At 44.8% G+C, this 21882-nt stretch overlaps 1 protein-coding gene across 4 annotated transcripts in view; it reads left to right on the plus strand.

The window, feature by feature from the left end:
• Nucleotides 1-21882, plus strand: part of TRAPPC12 (trafficking protein particle complex subunit 12) — a 120829-nt gene that overhangs the window by 32361 nt on the left and 66586 nt on the right. For all 4 annotated transcript variants that reach the window (XM_077291372.1, XM_077291373.1, XM_077291371.1 and 1 more), the window contains exons 4-5: nucleotides 9742-9855; nucleotides 20149-20287. In XM_077291372.1, the coding sequence (XP_077147487.1) occupies nucleotides 9742-9855; nucleotides 20149-20287 (253 nt within the window). The remainder of the gene's footprint in view (nucleotides 1-9741; nucleotides 9856-20148; nucleotides 20288-21882) is intronic.

The raw sequence follows: 21882 nt of genomic DNA on the forward strand, positions 1-21882 counted from the left end.
TCCCCCCGGGGAGATTCTGGATCCCTTTCCCCCCGGGGAGATTCTGGATCCCTTTCCCCCGGTGAGATTCTGGTTCCCTTTCCCCCCGGGGAGATCCTGGATCCTTCTCTCCAGTCAGGTAGCCCACATACACTTTAGTGGGTTATTCTCAAATGGTCTCTTGAGCATCTCAGAACTATGCAGCCTCCTTACTTCCTGGTTTCTGGCAGGGCGGGTTCTCCTTGAGTGGCGGTCCTGGTCAGCTGCAGAGCTGTAGAATTAGATAAACTATAAGGGTATGTGCACACGCTGCGGATTTTGCTGCGGATCCGCAGCGTTTCCGCAGCTGCGGGTCCGCAGCTGTTTCCCATGCATTTACAGTACCATGTAAACCTATGGGAAATGCAATCCGCAGTGCACATGCTGCGTAAAAAACTGCGCGGACACGCAGTGGTTTATTTTCCGCAGCATGTCAATTCTTTGTGCGGATTCCGCTGCGGGTTTACACCTGCTCCAATAGAAAACTGCAGGTGTAAACAGTAGGAGCGCGCCGGAGAGGGTAAGTATGTGACTTGTGACTTGTAGGATCGCTACTTCCAACAGGTGGCGCTATAGAGTTTAAGTCCTCTTTTTCTCAGAAGAGGCAATTTGCATATTATATTTCCCAGAGGAGCATTGCACGGCGAATAAGCCTCCTTACTTTGACAAGCCAGAGATGGTATGTCACTCTCCACAAGGAGAAACAATACCCCTTAGACCCCAGTCCAGAGCCTCTCACCTAGCCAAATCAGTTCTCATGCTTCGCACTGACGAGGGCCAACAGCCCGAAACACCGTGTCTGCGACTTGAGATACTGATTTGGCTTTTATCCTAAGTCATATTGCACGACTCGTTAAAGGGTTGATTGTGACTTGTAGGATCGCTACTTACAACAGGTGGCGCTATGGAGTTTAAGTCCTCTTTTTCTCAGAAGAGGCAATTTGCATATTTAAATTCCCAGAGGAGCATTGTACGGCAAATAAGCCTCCTTACCTTGACAAGCCAGAGATGGTATGTCACTCTCCATAAGGAGAAACGTTACCCCTTAGACCCCTGTACATAGGGTAAGCAACATAGTGAATCTGAAGAACTGTACTTAATTTCTAATTGGAATTATTTACTAATATTAATATTATTACACCTACCACATATTGGAGTAGGATCTTGGAGATGGGAATACCCCTTTAAACTTATTTACTTCTTGTACTAGGAGTTTATTACCTTGTAGTTAGCAGTGTATTTCTGCTATTTTCCGTCTGCCCATTTATACGATAATTATCTTTGTTATGGTCAGGTTACATATGCACTAATTGGGTGGGTAGGTTTGGGGATGTGTTGCCTTGCGTATCAGGAATTCCTGTATCCTTTGCGGACGTTTCCATCACTCTTCCTGAAGTGTTTTTTAGTTGATCTCTTCCTACCTTTACTTATACATTTTACTAGATACATATACAAAATAAATATTAGGGTGCCAAGGAAAAACTAAACATTGCAAATTGGTAAGTCTTACCCCTCAAATTTGTTCCTTTTGGCATAAGGATTCACCATGTAAAATATGTTGACATTAAATTTAGATTTACCACTTGCTCAAGGCATGTGAAATATTCCATGTTTCTGATTTTCCACAATATTGTACACACAATAACCGCTCAGTTTGTCATCATATCTTTAACTGGATATACTATTTATAATTCAAAAAGCATAGAATGGCAGTAAGCATTCTATTACAGTAAAATATGCATCACACACTTATGTATATTGTACACACATTTGATATCGCCGAGTTCAGAAACGCCCGATCTATCAAAATATAAAATCAATTAATCTGATCGGTAAACGGCATAACATATCATACATAACGCGGGATATGCATGACGATAAATACTAAACAAACATTTAAAACTGCAATATGATGTGCCATTGAGCAACCAGTAAATAATAACTAATCTTAAAAAAAGAAAATTATAAAATATCTATGACCAGAAAGGAACAAAATTAGGAGGTACGACCTTCAAAAACTTAACCCCTTACTGACCTCGGACGTACTATACCGTCCGAGGTCAGCTCCCCTGCTTTGATGCAGGGCTCCGCGGTGAGCCCGCATCAAAGCCGGGACATGTCAGCTGTTTTGAACAGCTGACATGTGCCCGCAATAGGCTCGGGCAGAATCGCGATCTGCCCGCGCCTATTAACTAGTTAAATGCCGCTGTCAAACGCAGACAGCGGCATTTAACTACCGCATCCGGCCGGGCGGCCGGATATGACGTCATCGCCGACCCCCGTCACATGATCGGGGGTCGGCGATGCTTCTGAATGGTAACCATAGAGGTCCTTGAGACCTCTATGGTTACTGATCGCCGGTGGCTGTGAGCGCCACCCTGTGGTCGGCGCACACAGCACACCTGCAATTCTCCTACATAACAGCGATCTGATGATCGCTGTTATGTAGCAGAGCCGATCGGGCTGTGCCTGCTTCTAGCCTCCCATGGAGGCTATAGAAGCATGGCAAAAGTGAAAAAAAAAAGTTTTTAAAAATGTGAAGAAAAAAAAAAACATAAAAGTTTAAATCACCCCCCTTTCGCCCCAATCAAAATAAATCAATAAAAAAAAAATCAAACCTACACATATTTGGTATCGCCGCGTTCAGAATCGCCCGATCTATCAATAAAAAAAAAGCATTAACCTGATCGCTAAATGGCATAATGAGAAAAAAAATCGAAACGCCAGAAATACGTTTTTTTGGTCGCCGCGAAATTGCATTAAAATGCAATAACGGGCGATCAAAAGAACGTATCTGCACCAAAATGCTATAATTAAAAACGCTAGCTCGGCTCGCAAAAAATAAGCCCTCACCTGACCCCAGATCACGAAAAATGGAGACGCTACGAGTATCGGAAAATGGCGCAATTTTTTTTTTTTTTTTTTTTTTGCAAAGTTTGGAATTTTTTTTCACCACTTAGGTAAAACATAACCTAGACATGTGAGGTGTCTATGAACTCGTACTGACCTGGAGAATCATAATGGCAGGTCAGTTTTAGCATTTAGTGAACCTAGCAAAATAGGCAAGCAAAAAACAAGTGTGGGATTGCACTTTTTTTGCAATTTCACTGCACTTGGAATTTTTTTCCCGTTTTCTAGTACACGACATGGTAAAACCAATGATGTCGTTCAAAAGTACAACTCGTCCCGCAAAAAATAAGCCCTCACATGGCCAAATTGACGGAAAAGTAAAAAAGTTATGGCTCTGTGAAGGAGGGGAGCGAAAAACGAAAACGGAAATACGAAAAATCCCAAGGTCATGAAGGGGTTAATCCCATATGACGTACTATCCCGTCAAGGTGACCTGGGACTTAATTCCCAGTGACGGGATAGTATGTCATATGCGATCGGCCGCGCTCACGGGGGGAGCGCGGCTGGGTGTCAGCTGCCTATCGCAGCTGACATCCGGCACTATGTGCCAGGAGCGGTCACGGACCGCCCCCGGCACATTAACCCCCGGCACATTAACCCCCGGCACACCGCGATCAAACATGATCGCGGTGTGCCGGTGGTATAGGGAAGCATCGCGCAGGGAGGGGGCTCCCTGCGGGCTTCCCTGAGACCCCCGGAGCAACGCGATCACATCGCGTTGCTGCGAGGGTCTCTTACCTCTCCTCAGCAGGCCCTGATCCAAAATGGCCGCGGCATCCGGGTCCTGCAGGGAGGGAGGTGGCTTACCGAGTGCCTGCTCAGAGCAAGCGCTTGGTAAGCCTGCAGCACTGTAAGTCAGATCGCCTATCTGACAGAGTGCTGTGCAAACTGTCAGATCAGCGATCTGTGATGTCCCCCCCCCCCGGGACAAAGTAAAAATGTAAAAAAAAAAAAAAATTCCAAATGTGGAAAAAAAAAAAAATTTCCTAAATAAAGAAAGAAAATATATATTATTCCCATAAATACATTTCTTTATCTAAATAATAAAAAAAACAATAAAAGTACACATATTTAGTATCACCGCGTCCGTAACGACCCAACCTATAAAACTGTCCCACTAGTTAACCCCTTCAGTGAACACCGTAGGAAAAAAAAAAAAACGAGGCAAAAAACAACGCTTTATTATCATACCGCCGAACAAAAAGTGGAATAACACGCGATCAAAAAGATGGATATAAATAACCATGGTACCGCTGAAAGCGTCATCTTGTCCCGCAAAACAGGAGCCGCCATACAGCGTCATTAAAGAAAAAATAAAAAGTTATAGTCCTCAGAATAAAACGATGCCAAAATAATTATTTATTCTATAAAATAGTTTTTATCGTATAAAAGCGCCAAAACATAAAAAATGATATAAATGAGGTATCGCTGTAATCGTACTGACCCGAAGAATAAAAATTCTTTATCAATTTTGCCAACCATGGAACGGTATAAACGCTCCCCCCCCCCCCCCCCCCCAAAAGAAATTCATGAATAGCTGGTTTTGTCATTCTGCCTGACAAAAATCAGAATAAAAAGCGAACAAAAAATGTCTCATGCCCAGAAATGTTACCAATAAAAACGTCAACTCGTCCTGCAAAAAACAAGACCTCACATGACTCTGTGGACCAAAATATGGAAAAATTATAGGTCTCAAAATGTGGAGACGCAAAAACTTTTTTGCTATAAAAAGCGTCTTTTAGTGTGTGACGGCTGCCAATCATAAAAATCCGCTATAAAAATGCTATAAAAGTAAATCAAACCCCCCTTCATCACCCACTTAGTTAGGGAAAAATAATAACATAAAAAAATGTATTTATTTCCATTTTCCCATTAGGGCTAGGGTTAGGTCTACGGTTAGGGCTCGGGTTAGGGTTGGGGCTAGGGTTGGAGCTAAAGTTAGGGTTAGGGTTGGGGCTAAAGTTAGGGTTTGGATTGCATTTACGGTTGGGATTAGAGTTAGGGGTTTGGTTAGGGTTACCGTTGGGATTAGGGTTAGGGGTGTGTTTGGATTAGGGTTTCAGTTAGAATTGGGGAGTTTCCACTGTTCAGGCACATCAGGGGCTCTCCAAACGCGACATGGCGTCCGATCTCAATTCCAGCCAATTCTGCATTGAAAAAAGTAAAACAGTGCTCCTTCCCTTCCGAGCTCTCCCGTGTGCCCAAATAGGGGTTTACCCCATATATGGGGCATCAGCGTACTCGGGACAAATTGGACAACAACTTTTGGGGTCCAAGTTCTCTTGTTACCCTTGGGAAAATATAAATTTGGGGGGCAAAAAATCATTTTTGTGGGAAAAAAAAAAAGATTTTTTATTTTCATGGCTCTGCGTTGTAAACTGTAGTGAAACACTTGGGGGTTCAAAGTTCTCACAACACATCTAGATAAGTTCCTTGGGAGGTCTAGTTTCCAATATGGGGTCACTTGTGGTGGGTTTCTACTGTTTGGGTACATCAGGGGCTCTTCAAATGCAACATGACTCCTGCAGACCAATCCATCTAAGGCCGGCCTCACACTAGCGAGTTTTACGGACGTATGAGCGCATAAACTACGTCCGTAAAATTCGCATTACACACGGCCCAATGATTCCCTATGTCCCAGCTCCTATCAGCCGTATTTTACTGATCCGTATTATACGGTCTTGTACGGCCGTAGAAAATCGCAGCATGCTGCGTTTGTCACCGTATTGCGCAAAAAAATCGCCAATGAAAGTCTATGGGGGCGAGAAAAATACGGATTCCACACGGACCAGCAGTGTGACTTGCGAGAAATACGCAGCGGTGTTAGTGAAAAGTTGGTAATTCAATTGCCGGCTTTTCATTTCTCCTTCACAAACCCGACAGGATATGAGACATGGTTTACATACAGTAAACCATCTCATATCCCCTTTTTTTTGCATATTCCACACTACTAATGTTAGTAGTGTGTATGTGCAAAATTTGGGTGCTGTAGCTGCTAAAATAAAGGGTTAAATGGCGGAAAAAATTGGCGTGGGCTCCCGCGCAATTTTCTCCGCCAGAGTGTTAAAGCCAGTGACTGAGGGCAGATATTAATAGCCTAGAGAGGGTCCATGGTTATTGGCCCCCCCCTGGCTACAAACATCTGCCCCCAGCCACCCCAGAAAAGGCACATCTGGAAGATGCGCCTATTCTGGCACTTGGTCACTCTCTTCCCACTCCCGTGTAGCGGTGGGATATGAGGTAATGAAGGGTTAATGCCACCTTGCTATTGTAAGGTGACATTAAGCCAGATTAATAATGGAGAGGCGTCAATTATGACACCTATCCATTATTAATCCAGTTGTCTGAAAGGTTTAAAAAACACACACACGTTATTAAAAATTATTTTAATGAAATAAACACACAGGTTTTAATATTTTATTGCTCTCTCAATCCACCTGAAGGCCCTCGCTTGGCTGATCCTTCTGTCCCTCAACATCTGTCATCTGGGGGGATTCAGGAGGCCCCTAATACATAAGGTGGGGGTCCAGTACTAATGACATTGTGCAGTGCTGCAGACCGTAATCTAATGAGTTGGCCATCTTAAAGGGGTTGTCTGGGGATTAAATTTTAAGGATAGTAAAAAAAACTATAGTCTCCTCACCAACTCCTTGGTGCCCCGCCAGTCTCTGCTTCTTGCTGCAGAGATATCATGTGACCAGTGCAGCCAATCGCTGCCTAGAGAAACAGCACTATCGTCCACTATTGTCATGAGCTGCGGTACCTTGGCAGATGTCTTCAGCCCCCACCTTGTGGTGTAATGCTGCTTATGTCACTGGTATCTTATTGATGGCATTGGAGAGCGCGTGGTGGGGCGTCCGGCTAATAAGTAGGTGTTGGGGAATTGATATAAGCCAAGGTGCTGGCCGGGGGACCTTTAAGCCTTGTGTTTGGAAGCCATAGTTTCCCACCAGCCTGCCTATAACGCCGGCACGCTTCGTCCTATCACGTGTTAATCTCCGGTAGACGGATCTGTCAAGCTCAGAAGGGTCAATTGCTGGGTTGGAGCAGAGCAGGGAATAGACGGCTGCAGCAGATTGCTAAAAAGCTCTTAATGGTATAATGGAGACTCTCTGCCCTCTCGCTGCTATAGCAGAGCAGCGTCTCGGGAAGGGTTAATAAATGTATTCCCCCCCCCCCCGAGCTGTGCCAGTGTGCTGTGTAATGTATGATGGAGAGGATGTCGTTGCTGCTGGAGGAGGACATTGTAATCACCTTAATGGTGTCACACGTAGAGTTAATGGCCCCCTTGAGTCTTTGTTTCTGGGGAGGGAGCGCAGGTAGTATTAGCGGGGTCTTTGGGAAATGCGGCGTTCCCATGCAAGGATGAAACGAGCGCCATTGTAACTCCACCTTATGTTTGTAGTCAGGAAATGCTGTTTGCTGTATTTGGGGGTTTTGGAGGGAGTGTTTGTTGTGTTTTTTTGTTTTTTTTCTCTTCCTTTTTGCTTATTACATTATTGTATGTTGCTTTTGTATTCCACCTAGAGAAAGTACATATTTAGACTAGGGCTCTGGTTACACTGCCGGGTTTTTTGTGTATCTACAATTTCAAAGGTGTTTTTAGGTTTTTTGTTTTAAAGTATGTAATAGACCAATAAACAGACTCTAAATTGGTGGGGGTCTGGGTTCTGAGACCCCCAGTGATGACTTGAAAGGCTGTACAAGCAGGCACATGTGTCTGTACCCCGGAGACCCCAGAGTTCACTGCTTCTGTCTCATGAACCAAGCCCTTCTGCAGTCTTCTGAGTGATTGGTGGGGGTCTTGCGGCCAGACGCTCAACAATATATAGCTTGTTTAAGGGGCTAAAAATGTGCCGTAAGTATAACTGTGTCGCCCTCATATTTATTATTGAACATGCATCATCATGAATTAAAGGAAAGAGCTCGCACTCTGACACTCCACGGGACCCTTATTGAGCTGGGACCCCCTGCTGTGAACAGGTAAAAGATGTCATGACCGCAATGTCAGAGCAAATCCTGACCGATCACAGTGACCTTAGTTTTTTTTTTTTCTTGGGGTTCTGGTATTTTTAACAGCAAGGATGAGTGCTGCAGAGATTCTATTCTTACTTTCAAGGGTTACAGTAACCGTGATGTCTATTCAGGCTCTGTTCACATTTTCATCTGATCTGAATGTAAAGGGGTTGTGTGGACAGAACCTCCTTGCGTAAATGCTATTTAGCCTTTTGGATAAGGGAAAAAAAGGAATCAATTGAGACCCATGCCATAACCAATAATGTAATTGTGACATTTAAAGGGAAATCCGTCAGCAGGTTTGTGCTATATAATCTGAGGGCAGCATGACGTAGGGGCGGAGACACGGATTTCAGTGAGGTGTCACTTATTTGGCTGTGTACTGTAGGGTTAATACTACCAGTGTTGTCAGCAGGAGATTATCACTGCTGGACTAGCTGCCCTCGTGCCTTCTGGTCCTACCACACTCCCAGCACTGATTAGCAGCTAATCAGGGGCGTCATCAGGGTCTAATTTCTGAGCTCTGCTACATCTAGATCAGAGAAAGCTCTGGGTATATCACAACTGCTGCACCCAGTAAACTAAGTGACACATGGCTGGAATCAGGGGCTCTGTTCCTATATTATATCGGTGTCAGATGAGCTCACAAAAACCTGGCGATAGATTCCCTCAAAAGCCTTTCCTGATGACAAACAAATGGTGGGACTGCCCAGTTTTGGGTGGGATTTGGCTAAGGACCCCCTTCCCGTCTCAGATTCCTAGGACATTCCCGCCACAGTCACGATTGTTGGCAGCAATTGTCCATCAAATGTAATAGATACATATTGATTGATTGATTGAAAAGTTCTGTACACATTCTCCAACATGGGCGGCAGATCCCACCCCTTCAGAGTGAGAGGCGCCATGTTTGGATGTCGCCATTGGCTGGCCAATAGATTCCACCTAATCTGAGTGACCTGATGTGGCCAACGTGACAGCTCCTATTTATTTTATTTTTTGGGTATATATTTTTTTTTCCTTTCTTGCAGCGTCCCTGGTAGAGCGCCTATGGCGATGGAGAGCGCTCATGTCCTGAAATGACTGGTAGCACAACAGCTGCTCCGTGCGCCGCTCCGTCACAGCCGCTAAAGCACCATAAATCATCTTCACTCACAGCGGCCATGTAAAGAATAGTGTTACTTATGCTTCAATAAATACTTGTGTTTATTTCTTTTTTAAATCTTGGGAAATTTAATGCAAAAATAAATTCATTTTTCTCATATGCAAACTACCTGAATATTTAGGGGTCCAGTGCAGGAAGCGGGACAGGGCTGTGCATAGCCAGCCAAGGAGATCGTATAGACTGCCGAGCTTTATTTACTGTCCTCCTCAATGATGGTGCAGATACAATTTGTAAAGTTGAAAACTTCTCTTAATTCATTTAATCCATTTATTTTCAGGGACATGAAAGGAAAAAAAAAAAACAAATTGGCGTCCTTGATTATAAATGCAGCGCGTGCCTGCTTTCACCCGCAGTAAAATTTAGGCCATTAACATCTCTGGGAATGGAGTGGGGTTCACTGCTTATAATATTGTCGGTGTCTTCTGCTCGCTCTAAACAGCGCCTCATGCTTGGCTTCACTTACTGCCTAATTATACGCACGGCTTTGACAAATGACATCCCTGGCTTTCCTGGCCATCGTTACTGACCTTGTCATCATTACTGATGACTGGATCGAGCCGCTTCAAGCAGATGAACCAGCTGAGCGTTTTATTGGCATCATTTATTAGTCACCATCTTCTGTTCTCTTCCCACAGAATAGTAAGAATTGGCGGGCCGCAGTCGACCTGAGTGGGAGGCTCCTGAATGCCCACGGGCAAGGGTATGGCAAGAGCGGTCAGCCGACTACCCACACCACAGACTCGCTGCAGGTAAGAGCTACTACTGGGTCCAATGCTGTGAGTAAAACCCTGATTGCAGAGAATAATATGTGCAAGGAGAGGAGCTGCACCCCATCACTGACTGCTCATCAGAAGTACAGACCAATAGTAGAATAGGAATAAAGTGTTACCCAGTCACCCAAAGATAATGGCCTGATGCATCCCCATGTTCTCTCGCCGGGTTTCTTGGTCGATGTTTACACTGGTTATTTGTCCCTCATTTTACATTTTGGGTTTGTTTTCTTTATTTGAATTTCCAGTGTAACTGTCATCTCAGTAGAGCCTGCAGCGGAATGTCTGTGTCAGCCGCTAGCTCCTCCCTCTCCAGTGACCTTTTAAAAGTACCAACTGTCATCTCAGTAGAGCCTGCAGTGCAATGTCTGCAGTCAGGGGTGGTTTAAGGGTAGCCAGAGCCCTGGGCTGTTCAGACAATGTGGGCCCCCCCGGTCATGCGATGGGGTCATCATATACCTGAACCAGATTATTCCAGAATAATAGTTGCTGTGTGAAACTATAACCTGTCAAACATCCATTGATCTAGTCAATTTACCCTTCAGTTAGAAAGAAAAAAAAAAAACACAATACTATCACCATAAGTGCCAGTATTCACAGGAGATCTGTACTTAGTATGCAGTGTCTGTGTAGAGGTAATACAGTGATCACCGGTGACATTGTACACAGGACCTCTGTATATAGTATACAGTGTATAGAGTCAGTGTATAGGTAACACTGACTCACCAGTGACGTCTCTAGGTGAAGTCCTTCATCTTTCATCCAGCACAGACCGCCATCACTTCATCCAGCCAGGACTCGTCTCTGCAGGAAATAACAGTTATCTCGAGCTCCGCTTGCAGAACAAATTACTTAATTTTTCCCAACTTCTACATTACACCACATGAGGAAAAAGAGGCCACATAGTGTCACTCTACCCAGTAACAGGACCGCCCCTCCATTTAAAACAGTGTCCTCAAAAAATAAAATAAATACATCACTGCAGTAATAGTATCCTTTAATTAGCCCCTATGGTAATAATAATATCCCCCATCCTGGCCCCTTGTATCTCATTCCTGGCTCCAGCCATATGTTCTCCCATCCTGCCCCATATGATCTCCCCATCCTGCCCCATCAGTCTCCATCGTATCATCCTGCCCCGTCTTTCATTCTGCCCCGTGTCTCCAATCATGCCCCGTATCTACATTCTGCCCATGTCTCCAATCCTGCCCCATCTGTCTCTAGTCCTGCCCCCAGTGTGTCCAGCATCTCTGCCCCCAGTGTGTCCAGCATCTCTGCCCCCAGTGTGTCCAGCATCTCTGCCCCCAGTGTGTCCAGCATCTCTGCCCCCAGTGTGTCCAGCATCTCTGCCCCCAGTGTGTCCAGCATCTCTGCCCCCAGTGTGTCCAGCATCCTGGCCCGGGCCCCCCGGATTGCCGTTTGCAATAAATAAAAAAAAAAAAAGTGTTTTCCTCACCTGTCCGTGCTCTAGCGGCGAAGCTCCCTCCAGCAGCGCGCACTCGCCGGCGACTGACAATAACATCAGACGCCGGCGACATGCGCGCTGCGGCTGACTTCAGCTGACAGCCTCCGATTGGCTGGCGGCTGTTAACTATTGACGTGCGGGCACGCGCCCGCACATCAATAGCGTTTAACTGCCGCAGCGTCGGTAGGGGCCCGGTGAGCAGATGAGACATGGCCCGATGTGGGCCCCCTCTGCCTACCGGGCCCATACGCCAGTCGGGGCAGTAATGCCCTGATGGCGGCGGTCAATCTGAGCGGTTGCTCAGGGCCCCCCCCCCCCACATCACTGGGACCTGGGCTACCGCCCAGATTGACCTCATTATAATCCGCCCCTGTCTGTAGTGGAATGTCTGTGTCAGCCGCTAGCTCCTCCCTCTCCATTGACCTTTTAAAAGCATGATCATGAGAATCAGAACTGGACCGTGGATCAGTGGGAGAAGGAGGCACGATCTGATGGTACGCCTTTGCTTATCCATCATGTGGGTGGCCGGGTGTGCTTACAGCACATGCCTGGTGCCATCTTTTTACCAGGTATTATTGCACATTTAGTGATGGACACAGGTGAAAAGGGATGCTCTGACCGGTTCTCATTGTTGTGCCCAGGATCTGATTAGTTGGCAGACACGGGGAAACAAGCTGCGATGTACAAGGAGTTTGGACACCTTTCGGCCATTGTCAGGAGCAACTTTTTCAGTAATTAGTAGCACAGTTGCTCTCCTATGGGACCAGAGCAGATCGGCCAAGCCTCATGCCCATCTGCTGTCTTAGGCGACCATCACCTGGTAGCTCATCCCCTTCCTGTCCTCCTTGGACCATGCTTAGTAGATGATCTGACCCGGTCGTCTTGCTATTGCAGTTTTTGCTCAGGTCTTTACTCTTACTCAAGAGTAAGATCAACTTTACAAGGTTGTTCTACTGTCCTATTCTGTGCGCTCCTGAAGATTGACAGTTGGGACCAGTGGCCTGGTCGTACTGCTGTCTGAACTGTGTGGTCTGCCATGCCGCTTGCAGAGGTAGCGTTACCTCTGCAGCACAGGAGAGGGGGTCAGGTCCAGCCATCTTCCCTCTTCAGAGAGAGAAGATAAGGATCAAAAGCATGGAGCCCGCAAGCAGAGCTCGCTCCTTACCCCGTGACCGGACCCTCGGACTTCAGGGTTTCCGGTAACCTAGACACTGAGCTGTACTCTGTACTGGAGAACGAGAGGGTTTTTATAGGCTGTAAATTGCAGAATTGCTTGTTTTTACTGTTACTCTTTGCCATTTTACCTATTTAATATCTTGAGACAACCCCTTTGAGATCTTGTTCGTTCTCTTACATCCCACTACTGGCAGATGCCATTGTACTGAGATAACCAATATTACTCTCTTTATCTGGTATTAATAATGTGGCTAATCTGCGTTTATTCAGTTAATGTGGGGCCTCTGCTGGTATATACGGATTTATTTGGGTTTCAGATGACGTCCTCATTTATTCTTCACAAATGAATGGAAGTTGAACCAGATGAGCATATTTTCCAGATAACGTCCTTGCCCCTGTAGGGTTCTGGTTCGCTTCCTCGTGTTCCGGTTTTCTGGCTTTAGGTATAGTGGCTCCTGTCTGCTCGTCTGTTACCAGGATGGCAATAGCGCCACCTGCTGACACTGCTGCTCATCACATGTGACCCCACAGCACATATTGGCCACATACGAATCTGCTTACAAGCAAAGCTCCTGCTCTGGGGTCTGTTAGTAAGGACTAAAGTTACTCCTGGTAAAGGGGGGCACTGGGGATTGTGGTCTTCCGTAGATGACCTCTGACACGTCTCCCAGATGCGCGGCTGCAGTACGGAGCTGTAATACCGTCCTGTGCACATTGTGGCTTTATAATGTGCCCAATGCAGAGCCAGAAAGTTATATGTGTATATCCCACTGGCTGAGAACACTGACCTAAAAAGAGATCACTGCCGAACCTGAAATATACGGTATACTCAGTGCTTTCAGTATTTAAAGGGATTGTCCACTACTCAGACAACCCCTTCTGAATCCTTATGTTTTCCCCCACTGTATAATAATACCGCCTATGCTCACCCCCTGTCCTGGCGCCATTCTGGTGTTGTTGGCACTGGCTCTCCCAGGCATGGCGTGACATTATGTCATGTGATCACTGCAGCCAAACAGCGCTGGCTTCTCTGTCACCTCCTTCACAAGACACCTGGGGGAAGTGAGAGAGCGGCAGCAGCTCTCACTACGTCTGCAGGTCAATTATGTCCATGTGAGAGGAGGGTGAAGTGGCCACTGACTTATTAATGTCCTGCGATCCCCGGGAGAGTCAGTGGCGACACCGCTGGAATGGCGCCAGCACTGGAGTATAGGTGTTATTATACTGAGGGGAAACAGGGATTCAGAAGGGGGTGTCCGAGTTGTGAGCAACCTCTTTAATAGATAATAATGTGATGCAATTTTCTGACACCATCTATATATCATTTTATAAGATCTCTGCATGCTATAATTAGAAAAAAATCATCATTATTTACTGGAGATGAACGAATCTCTTGGAAGTTCCAATTTACTCGGTTTGAAAAAAAATAAAAAAATAAATATATATATATATATATATATATATATATATATATATATATATATATATATATATATATATATATATATATATATATATATATATATATATATATATATTATACAGGTCCTTCTCAAAAAATTAGCATATAGTGTTAAATTTCATTATTTACCATAATGTAATGATTACAATTAAACTTTCATATACTATAGATTCATTATCCACCAACTGAAATTAGTCAGGTCTTTTATTGTTTTAATACTGATGATTTTGGCATACAACTCCTGATAACCCAAAAAACCTGTCTCAATAAATTAGCATATTTCACCCGTCCAATCAAAAAAAAGTGTTTTTTAATAACAAACAAAAAAACCATCAAATAATAATGTTCAGTTATGCACTCAATACTTGGTCGGGAATCCTTTGGCAGAAATGACTGCTTCAATGCGGCGTGGCATGGAGGCAATCAGCCTGTGACACTGCTGAGATGTTATGGAGGCCCAGGATGCTTCAATAGCGGCCTTAAGCTCATCCAGAGTGTTGGGTCTTGCGTCTCTCAACTTTCTCTTCACAATATCCCACAGATTCTCTATGGGGTTCAGGTCAGGAGAGTTGGCAGGCCAATTGAGCACAGTAATACCATGGTCAGTAAACCATTTACCAGTGGTTTTGGCACTGTGAGCAGGTGCCAGGTCGTGCTGAAAAATGAAATCTTCATCTCCATAAAGCATTTCAGCCGATGGAAGCATGAAGTGCTCCAAAATCTCCTGATAGCTAGCTGCATTGACCCTGCCCTTGATGAAACACAGTGGACCAACACCAGCAGCTGACATGGCACCCCACACCATCACTGACTGTGGGTACTTGACACTGGACTTCAGGCATTTTGGCATTTCCTTCTCCCCAGTCTTCCTCCAGACTCTGGCACCTTGATTTCAGAATGACATGCAAAATTTGCTTTCATCAGAAAAAAGTACTTGGGACCACTTAGCAACAGTCCAGTGCTGCTTCTCTGTAGCCCAGGTCAGGCGCTTCTGCCGCTGTTTATGGTTCAAAAGTGGCTTTACCTGGGGAATGCGGCACCTGTAGCCCATTTCCTGCACACGCCTGTGCACGGTGGCTCTGGATGTTTCCACACCAGACTCAGTCCACAATCTTCCTCAGGGTCCGGTCACCTCTTCTCGTTGTACAGCGTTTTCTGCCACATTGTTTCCTTCCAACAGACTTACCATTGAGGTGCCTTGATACAGCACTCTGGGAACAGCCTATTTGTTGAGAAATTTCTTTTTGGGTCTTACCCTCTTGCTTGAGGGTGTCAATGATGGCCTTCTTGACATCTGTCAGGTCGCTAGTCTTACCCATGATGGGGGTTTTGAGTAATGAACCCGGCAGGGAGTTTTTAAAAGCCTCAGGTATCTTTTGCATGTGTTTAGAGTTAATTAGTTGATTCAGAAGATTAGGGTAATAGGTCGTTTAGAGAACCTTTTCTTGATATGCTAATTTATTGAGACAGGTTTTTTGGGTTATCAGGAGTTGTATGCCAAAATCATCAGTATTAAAACAATAAAAGACCTGACAAATTTCAGTTGGTGGATAATGAATCTATAATATATGAAAGTTTAATTGTAATCATTACATTATGGTAAATAATGAAATTTAACACTATATGCTAATTTTTTGAGAAGGACCTGTATATATAATATATATATTTTTTATTTATTTATTTTTTAAATGAGATTTTCAGCCAATTGATTTGCCAGGAACCACAATACTTCAAAGCCTTCAACTGCCATGAAAAGATGTGTGTAAGACTCTGATGTCTCCTAGGACTGTATCCAATCCAAACTATTGAACACAAATTCAGCTATGGCAATGTTAAAGTTCCCTCACCATAGAAATGTATGGTAGCAAGTAGTAACTAACAGCCCATTTAAAGGTAATGTGTCTCCAGGCCTTTGCTATGTATTCGGAGAGCACCATGATGTAGGGACAGACACTGATTCCAGCGATTTGTCACTTCATAGGCTGTGTTTTAGTTTCAATAAAATCATTTCTTTTTTAGCAGGAGATGATCACTACAGGACTAGGTGTCTTGTGCGTCCTGGTCCAACCCCGCCCCCACCACTAATTAGCAGCTTTCTGTTAATATACAATGTACACAGCTGCCAATCAGTGGTGTGTGTGTGTGGAGTTATACAAAGCCCCGCATTCTGAGCTCTGCTAGATCTACAGCAGAGAAAACTAATCCTATCACAACTGCTGCACTCAGTAAACTAAGTGACACATCGCTGGAATCAGGGTCACTGTCCCTACATTACGCCACTATCCGATTACATATCAAAAACATGCTAACAGATTCCGTTTAATTAAACCGCACACTGACGAACTTTGCATTTTTTGTTTTGTGTCTTCTTAATTAAAAAATGGTCACTCTTAGTCATTTGTGATCAAGTAGACCATTCTGGGCAGAACAAGGACTCAAACTGACGGTGTTGCTGTCAGAGGTAACATCATTCTGCTATAACTGAGACGAGTGATATGCCACATATTCCATAACGCTCTTCATTTCCTCCCCGCTAATACACTTGCCGGAGGCAAAGGAGACCAGTTGTGATTGGTCGTACTATTGCCCAGACGGTCGGTACCAGTGGTGGCGGTGGGCTTCTTCTTGCGGCTCCCACACTCTTAGCCATGCTGTTTTGTTTTTTTGTTTTTTTTCTTTTACACTATCCTGTCCATTGCCAATCTTTCTTTTACCATACATTTTGTACAACACTATAATTAACTTTTGACAGCTTGTTGCCAAAAAGGACATAACAAGAAATGCTAGGTAGGAAGGTACAGAAAGCAAAATGTGGCAGCATTATAGCTGTGGCTTGTATGTTTGGCAAATTGGACTAATACCACGGATTTACAACACACACACTTTGTGGTACAGTTGCAGTTACAGTTAATTATCTATTTAGGAACATTTTATTTTGTATTTTTCAAGTAAATTTGTCAACAGGTTTTAGCCACTTAATCACAGGACAGCGTAATATAGACAGACTCCCTGATTCCTGCTATGTGTCACCTACTGGGCTGCTTGCTGTAGATTTGATGAAAATCACTGTTTTATCACTAGAAGACTAGTAAACCTGCTGCCAGGTAATCTAACCACACCCCCACCACTGATTGGCAGTTTTCTGGCTATGCACAGTGTTCACAGGAAGCTGCCAATCAGTTGTATGGACGGGGTTATACAGAGCTCAGCATTCAGAAAACTGGAAGAACTATAGCAGATAAAACAGTGATTTTGTCAAAGCTGCAGCAAGTAGCCCAGAAAGTTGACACTTTGCTCGAGTACAGTTCTTTGCCCTGACATAATCTTGGACTCAGATGGGGTAGCAAAAACCAGAAAACAGAATACTGTGAAGAAAAACAATTATTACCCTCTTCACAAACACAATGTCACAAGAAATGCAAAAACTCACTACAGTTGCTTTTGACAAGAAGACAACTGTCCCTGACACTGATTTCAGATGTAATCATTTTTCTGTGTCTTGCTGCTGCTTTCTAGTGCATTATGAATGAAGAAAAATGTATAACTGTAAGTGAAATGAAGTAAGACAGATGCCGGCTACACCATATAACTGATCAATCACCCGGAGTCTGCTGCTGCTGGCACTGCTCCTATGTCTCCTCTTATCAATTGAATCTCTACTATTTGCAGACTACTACTCTCCTCATCTTCACTGCTGCAATTGTACAACCTATCACTGTCTGGAGCATTTGTGCAATGTTTTAAGGCTTTTTTTTTTTTGTTATCTCTATTGCTGAGCTGTGAACTTGGCTGAGCCTTAAAGGGAACCTGTCACCACGTTTTTGGAAGATGGGATAAAAATAGCGTTAAATAGGGGCAGAGGTGGGCGTTACATTAGTGTGTGTGTTATGCGTTTATTACCCACCTAAGTTGCCGAAATAACTTTGCAAAGTCTCCGTTTTCGCCTGTCAATCAGGCTGGTCAGGTCACATGGGCGTGGTGTCTTCACCCAGATTTGGCGTAGTTTTCCGTTGGTGGCGTAGTGGTGTGCGCATGCCCAAAGTCCGGAATCCTCTTCCAGGGGATTTAAAATAGCGCGGTGTTCGTTATTGCATTGGTGATCGGTGGGCGCGGCCATCTTCCTTTGGCCGCGCGTGCGCAGAAGCGGCGCTCTGCTGGCCGCGGCTTCAGGAAAATGGCCGCGGGATGCCGCGCGTGCGCAGATGGATATCGCGGCGGCCATTTTCCTGAAGCCGCGGCCAGCAGAGCGCCGCTTCTGCGCACGCGCGGCCAAAGGAAGATGGCCGCGCCCACCGATCACCAATGCAATAACGAACACCGAGGCTATTTTAAATCCCCTGGAAGAGGATTCCGGACTTTGGGCATGCGCACACCACTACGCCACCAACGGAAAACTACGCCAAATCTGGGGGAAGACAACGCCCATGCGACCTGACCAGCCTGATTGACAGGCGAAAACGGAGACTTTGCAAAGTTATTTCGGCAACTTAGGTGGGTAATAAACGCATAACACACACACTAATGTAACGCCCACCTCTGCCCCTATTTAACGCTATTTTTATCCCATCTTCCAAAAACGTGGTGACAGGTTCCCTTTAACATGGCTGCTGCATTTCCTGCCTAGGCTTTTATACAGGCTGTGTTAGTAGCTACTGATTTGGGTGTGCTTTACAATGTGATGTGATGGCTGCAAGGCATTATGGGGAAGGTCGTTCCTGAGATCATGTTATCATGTTGGCCCTCTGTGGCTGATGCAATCTTCTGCAATATGTAAAATGGCTGCAGGCATTTTTTGCCATTAACTTGAATGGCAAATGGTTGTAATTTGCCGGTGACCAGTGAATTTCATACAATTCTAATCTATTCCCTCACCTCTGTTTTACTTTTTATGAGTAAAAATCTATTTTTGTCACATGATCACCACAGGGTCCTTTTGTGTCCAGAACTTTGAAAAAATTCTCCAAAAATAAAATAAAAATGTAATATTTATATAATATCTATTTTGAATTATAAAATATCTTTTCCTGGCACAAAAAAATGCAGAACTTGTACGAGGTAGAAACTTATTTCTCGCTAATAAATATAATGACCTACTTTCATAAAATCCTACCAAGTAGTAGCAGTTGTGTGGAAGGGGTTGGCCAAGCATAGTCTCCTACCGTTATGTCATTGAGAGTCATAGCTGCTTGCTGGGTGGGACCGCCCCTGAGGAACCCATCCGAAGTATCCTATGGGTGTCCTTGTCTAACTAGTCAGGTTGTCCCATAAATAATATATATCACCTATGCTCAGAAGGTGCAGAGGGACAGGAGTCCTAAATTCCCCAGTGAATGAAGTAATAGTGAGCATGTGCGACCAACGCTCCATTCACTGTATAGGAGTAGGAGTGAGTGGTGGTCACACGTGTTCACTTCTGCTGCATTCTGTCAATTCCCCACATTTTCATTATCAGTGGGGGTCTGTGCTCCTGCACAACCCCTGGGATCAAATAACTACGATCTCTCCTATGGATAGGTGATAAACCTTTTTTTAGTGATACTCGCTCGGCGTCAGATTGTTACCTCTGCCATTGCTGCCTCCCACAGTGAATAGATTGTCACTCTATGATGCATGAAAGGGGGCTGGCTGACTGGTTCTCTTCAGTAACTAAGCCAGCCCTCTTCTCCAAATCAGTCTATGAGTAGATGGATAAGGAGGTGGTTTTAGTTATTAAAATGAGCAAGTCAGCCAGCCCCCTTCTGACATGTCATTGACAAAGGGAATGCAGAGGAAGCTTTCATGCAGAATGGACTTTTTTTTTTTTTTTTTTTTTTCATTTTCCTTGAGAGCTACTTCAAGGGCCATTTTCAGGTCAAAGCTAAATGGATTGTGTTGTATACTTTGTATTTAGCTGTAGGAGGGTAGGCCAAGTAATATTTATGGCTTAATGTAAGGCCAGCCCAACGCAGACTTGGTGAAAGAGGGCTCAGAGTTTTAGGCTATTGCTTCCTATACATTGATGGATGACTGATGAAGAGCATCCATCAATGCCAGGGGGATTACACAAGGAGGACACAGACGGGCAGATGCCACAACTTCAGGTTTAGGGCCACCATGACACACAACAGTTATATAGCGGTATAGAATCCGTACTTGGGGCTGACCTCACTGCTTCTCACGTGTTTTCCAGCTCTGGTTTCTCCGGCTGTCCTTGTTGGTGAAGCTTGGACTTTTTCAAAATGCAGAAATGGAGTTTGAGCCATTTAAAAACCTGGACCAGCCTGATCTGTACTACGAATATTACCCTCACGTTTATCCCGGGCGCAGAGGTAAGATGCTTTTTCTTATCCGGTATGAAGTGATACAAGTCATTGTCTTATGACTAACGTGGGTATGGGGCAGCGATGGTCCAAAAACAGGATGTGTTCATCATGGCGAGACGGGAGTGGTCAGCACTGCAGCCTTGCTGCCCTGGGGTCCTGGGTTTAAATCCCACCAAGGACGCCATCTGAAAGAAGGTGCGTGCCGGCTCTATCTGACCTCCAACCGTTGGGTTATTCTATATTGGGCACAGCGATGACGTCTGTAAAGTGCTGTGGAATATGGTGGGGCTATGTAAGTAAAATATACATGGAGCAATTTTATGGGAAGTGAAATGGGAAATCATCTATAGGAAGTCCGAGGATGATCCCAGACATGAAATAAGCAGCTTCACTGATGATGGAGGGCGCTGTCCATCATCTGGAGTCAGTCAGTGAGTAGTGCTGGTGCCTAGAAGCTAATCCTCACCGTAAGAAACCATGCATCTGACTTGCTCACCTCCATTCATGTCACCATGAAAATGCAGTCCAATCTGCTGACATAGAGTAGGGGGAGTGGAAGAGAATGATATATGGTTTTGTGAGAAAAGATTTAGTATAATCCGCTTTTTCAATCCTCTGCTCTTTCTGGGGTTTTCAGTCCAGTGGGCGGTCCTATCAGTGATGGTGACTCCTATCAGCCACTCTTAGCACCGCCCACTGGACTGAAAACCCCAGAAAGGGCAGAGGATTAAATGATAAACTCAAATTATACTGAATCTTTTCTCACAAAACGATATATCGATCTATTCAGCTCCCCCTGTGCTATAACATGGTGCCTGCAGATTGGCCTGTATTTTCCTGATGACAGGTCCCTTTTAACACTTACAAAGAAGTGAAACAGGAAATGTAAATATATGCAGAGTTTCTCTCCAAGTACAAGAACTTTACAGCATTCCAAACTGCAATGTAAATAAGTGGAGTAATTTATTTACCCATGTAAAAAGTGCCATTTCAGCCCCCCCATGCCAGCTTAAAGGGGTTCTTTATGCTTGTACTCCTCGGTTCGGTCATCCTGACAGGACGCTGAGTGGAGGGGATTAAAGCAGAAGATAAACCCCTTTCTTACATCATATCCATATCAGACGGCCAGGACGTCTGTCTCGGCTGCACACTGCGAGATTTAAGGTGAATAACACAGTGTATTAAATACAGTATAACTTTTTCTTAGATTTTCGGAGAACCCTTTTAAAGGCAACCTGTCACCTTGGAAAATGCTATTTTCCTGCAGATATAGTGTTATTATACAGGTAAATAGCCTTGCAATGCTGTCCGGCTGCCTTACAGAAAGGGCGGCCACAGGTGGAAAATGAACTAATTTCCTCCCTGGAGCCTCCTGTTTTCAGTCCTGGTGATGTGCACGGAGCGTGTACAGTCAGCGGTCACCGCACCGCTCAGTATACTGTGACTGACAGCCGACTGCAGCGCATCTGTGTCCATCAAAGTGCCGGGGCTCGCTGTGCCGTGAGTGGTGACTGCAGTCTCTCCATGCACACCTCCATGACTGAAAGCAGGCGGCTCCCAGGAGGAAATAAGTTCATTTCCTCCCAGGAGCCGCACTTTCA

This window comes from Ranitomeya variabilis, chromosome 2 (assembly GCF_051348905.1).
Source record: "Ranitomeya variabilis isolate aRanVar5 chromosome 2, aRanVar5.hap1, whole genome shotgun sequence".
In the NCBI taxonomy this organism is placed as follows: Eukaryota; Metazoa; Chordata; class Amphibia; order Anura; family Dendrobatidae; genus Ranitomeya; species Ranitomeya variabilis.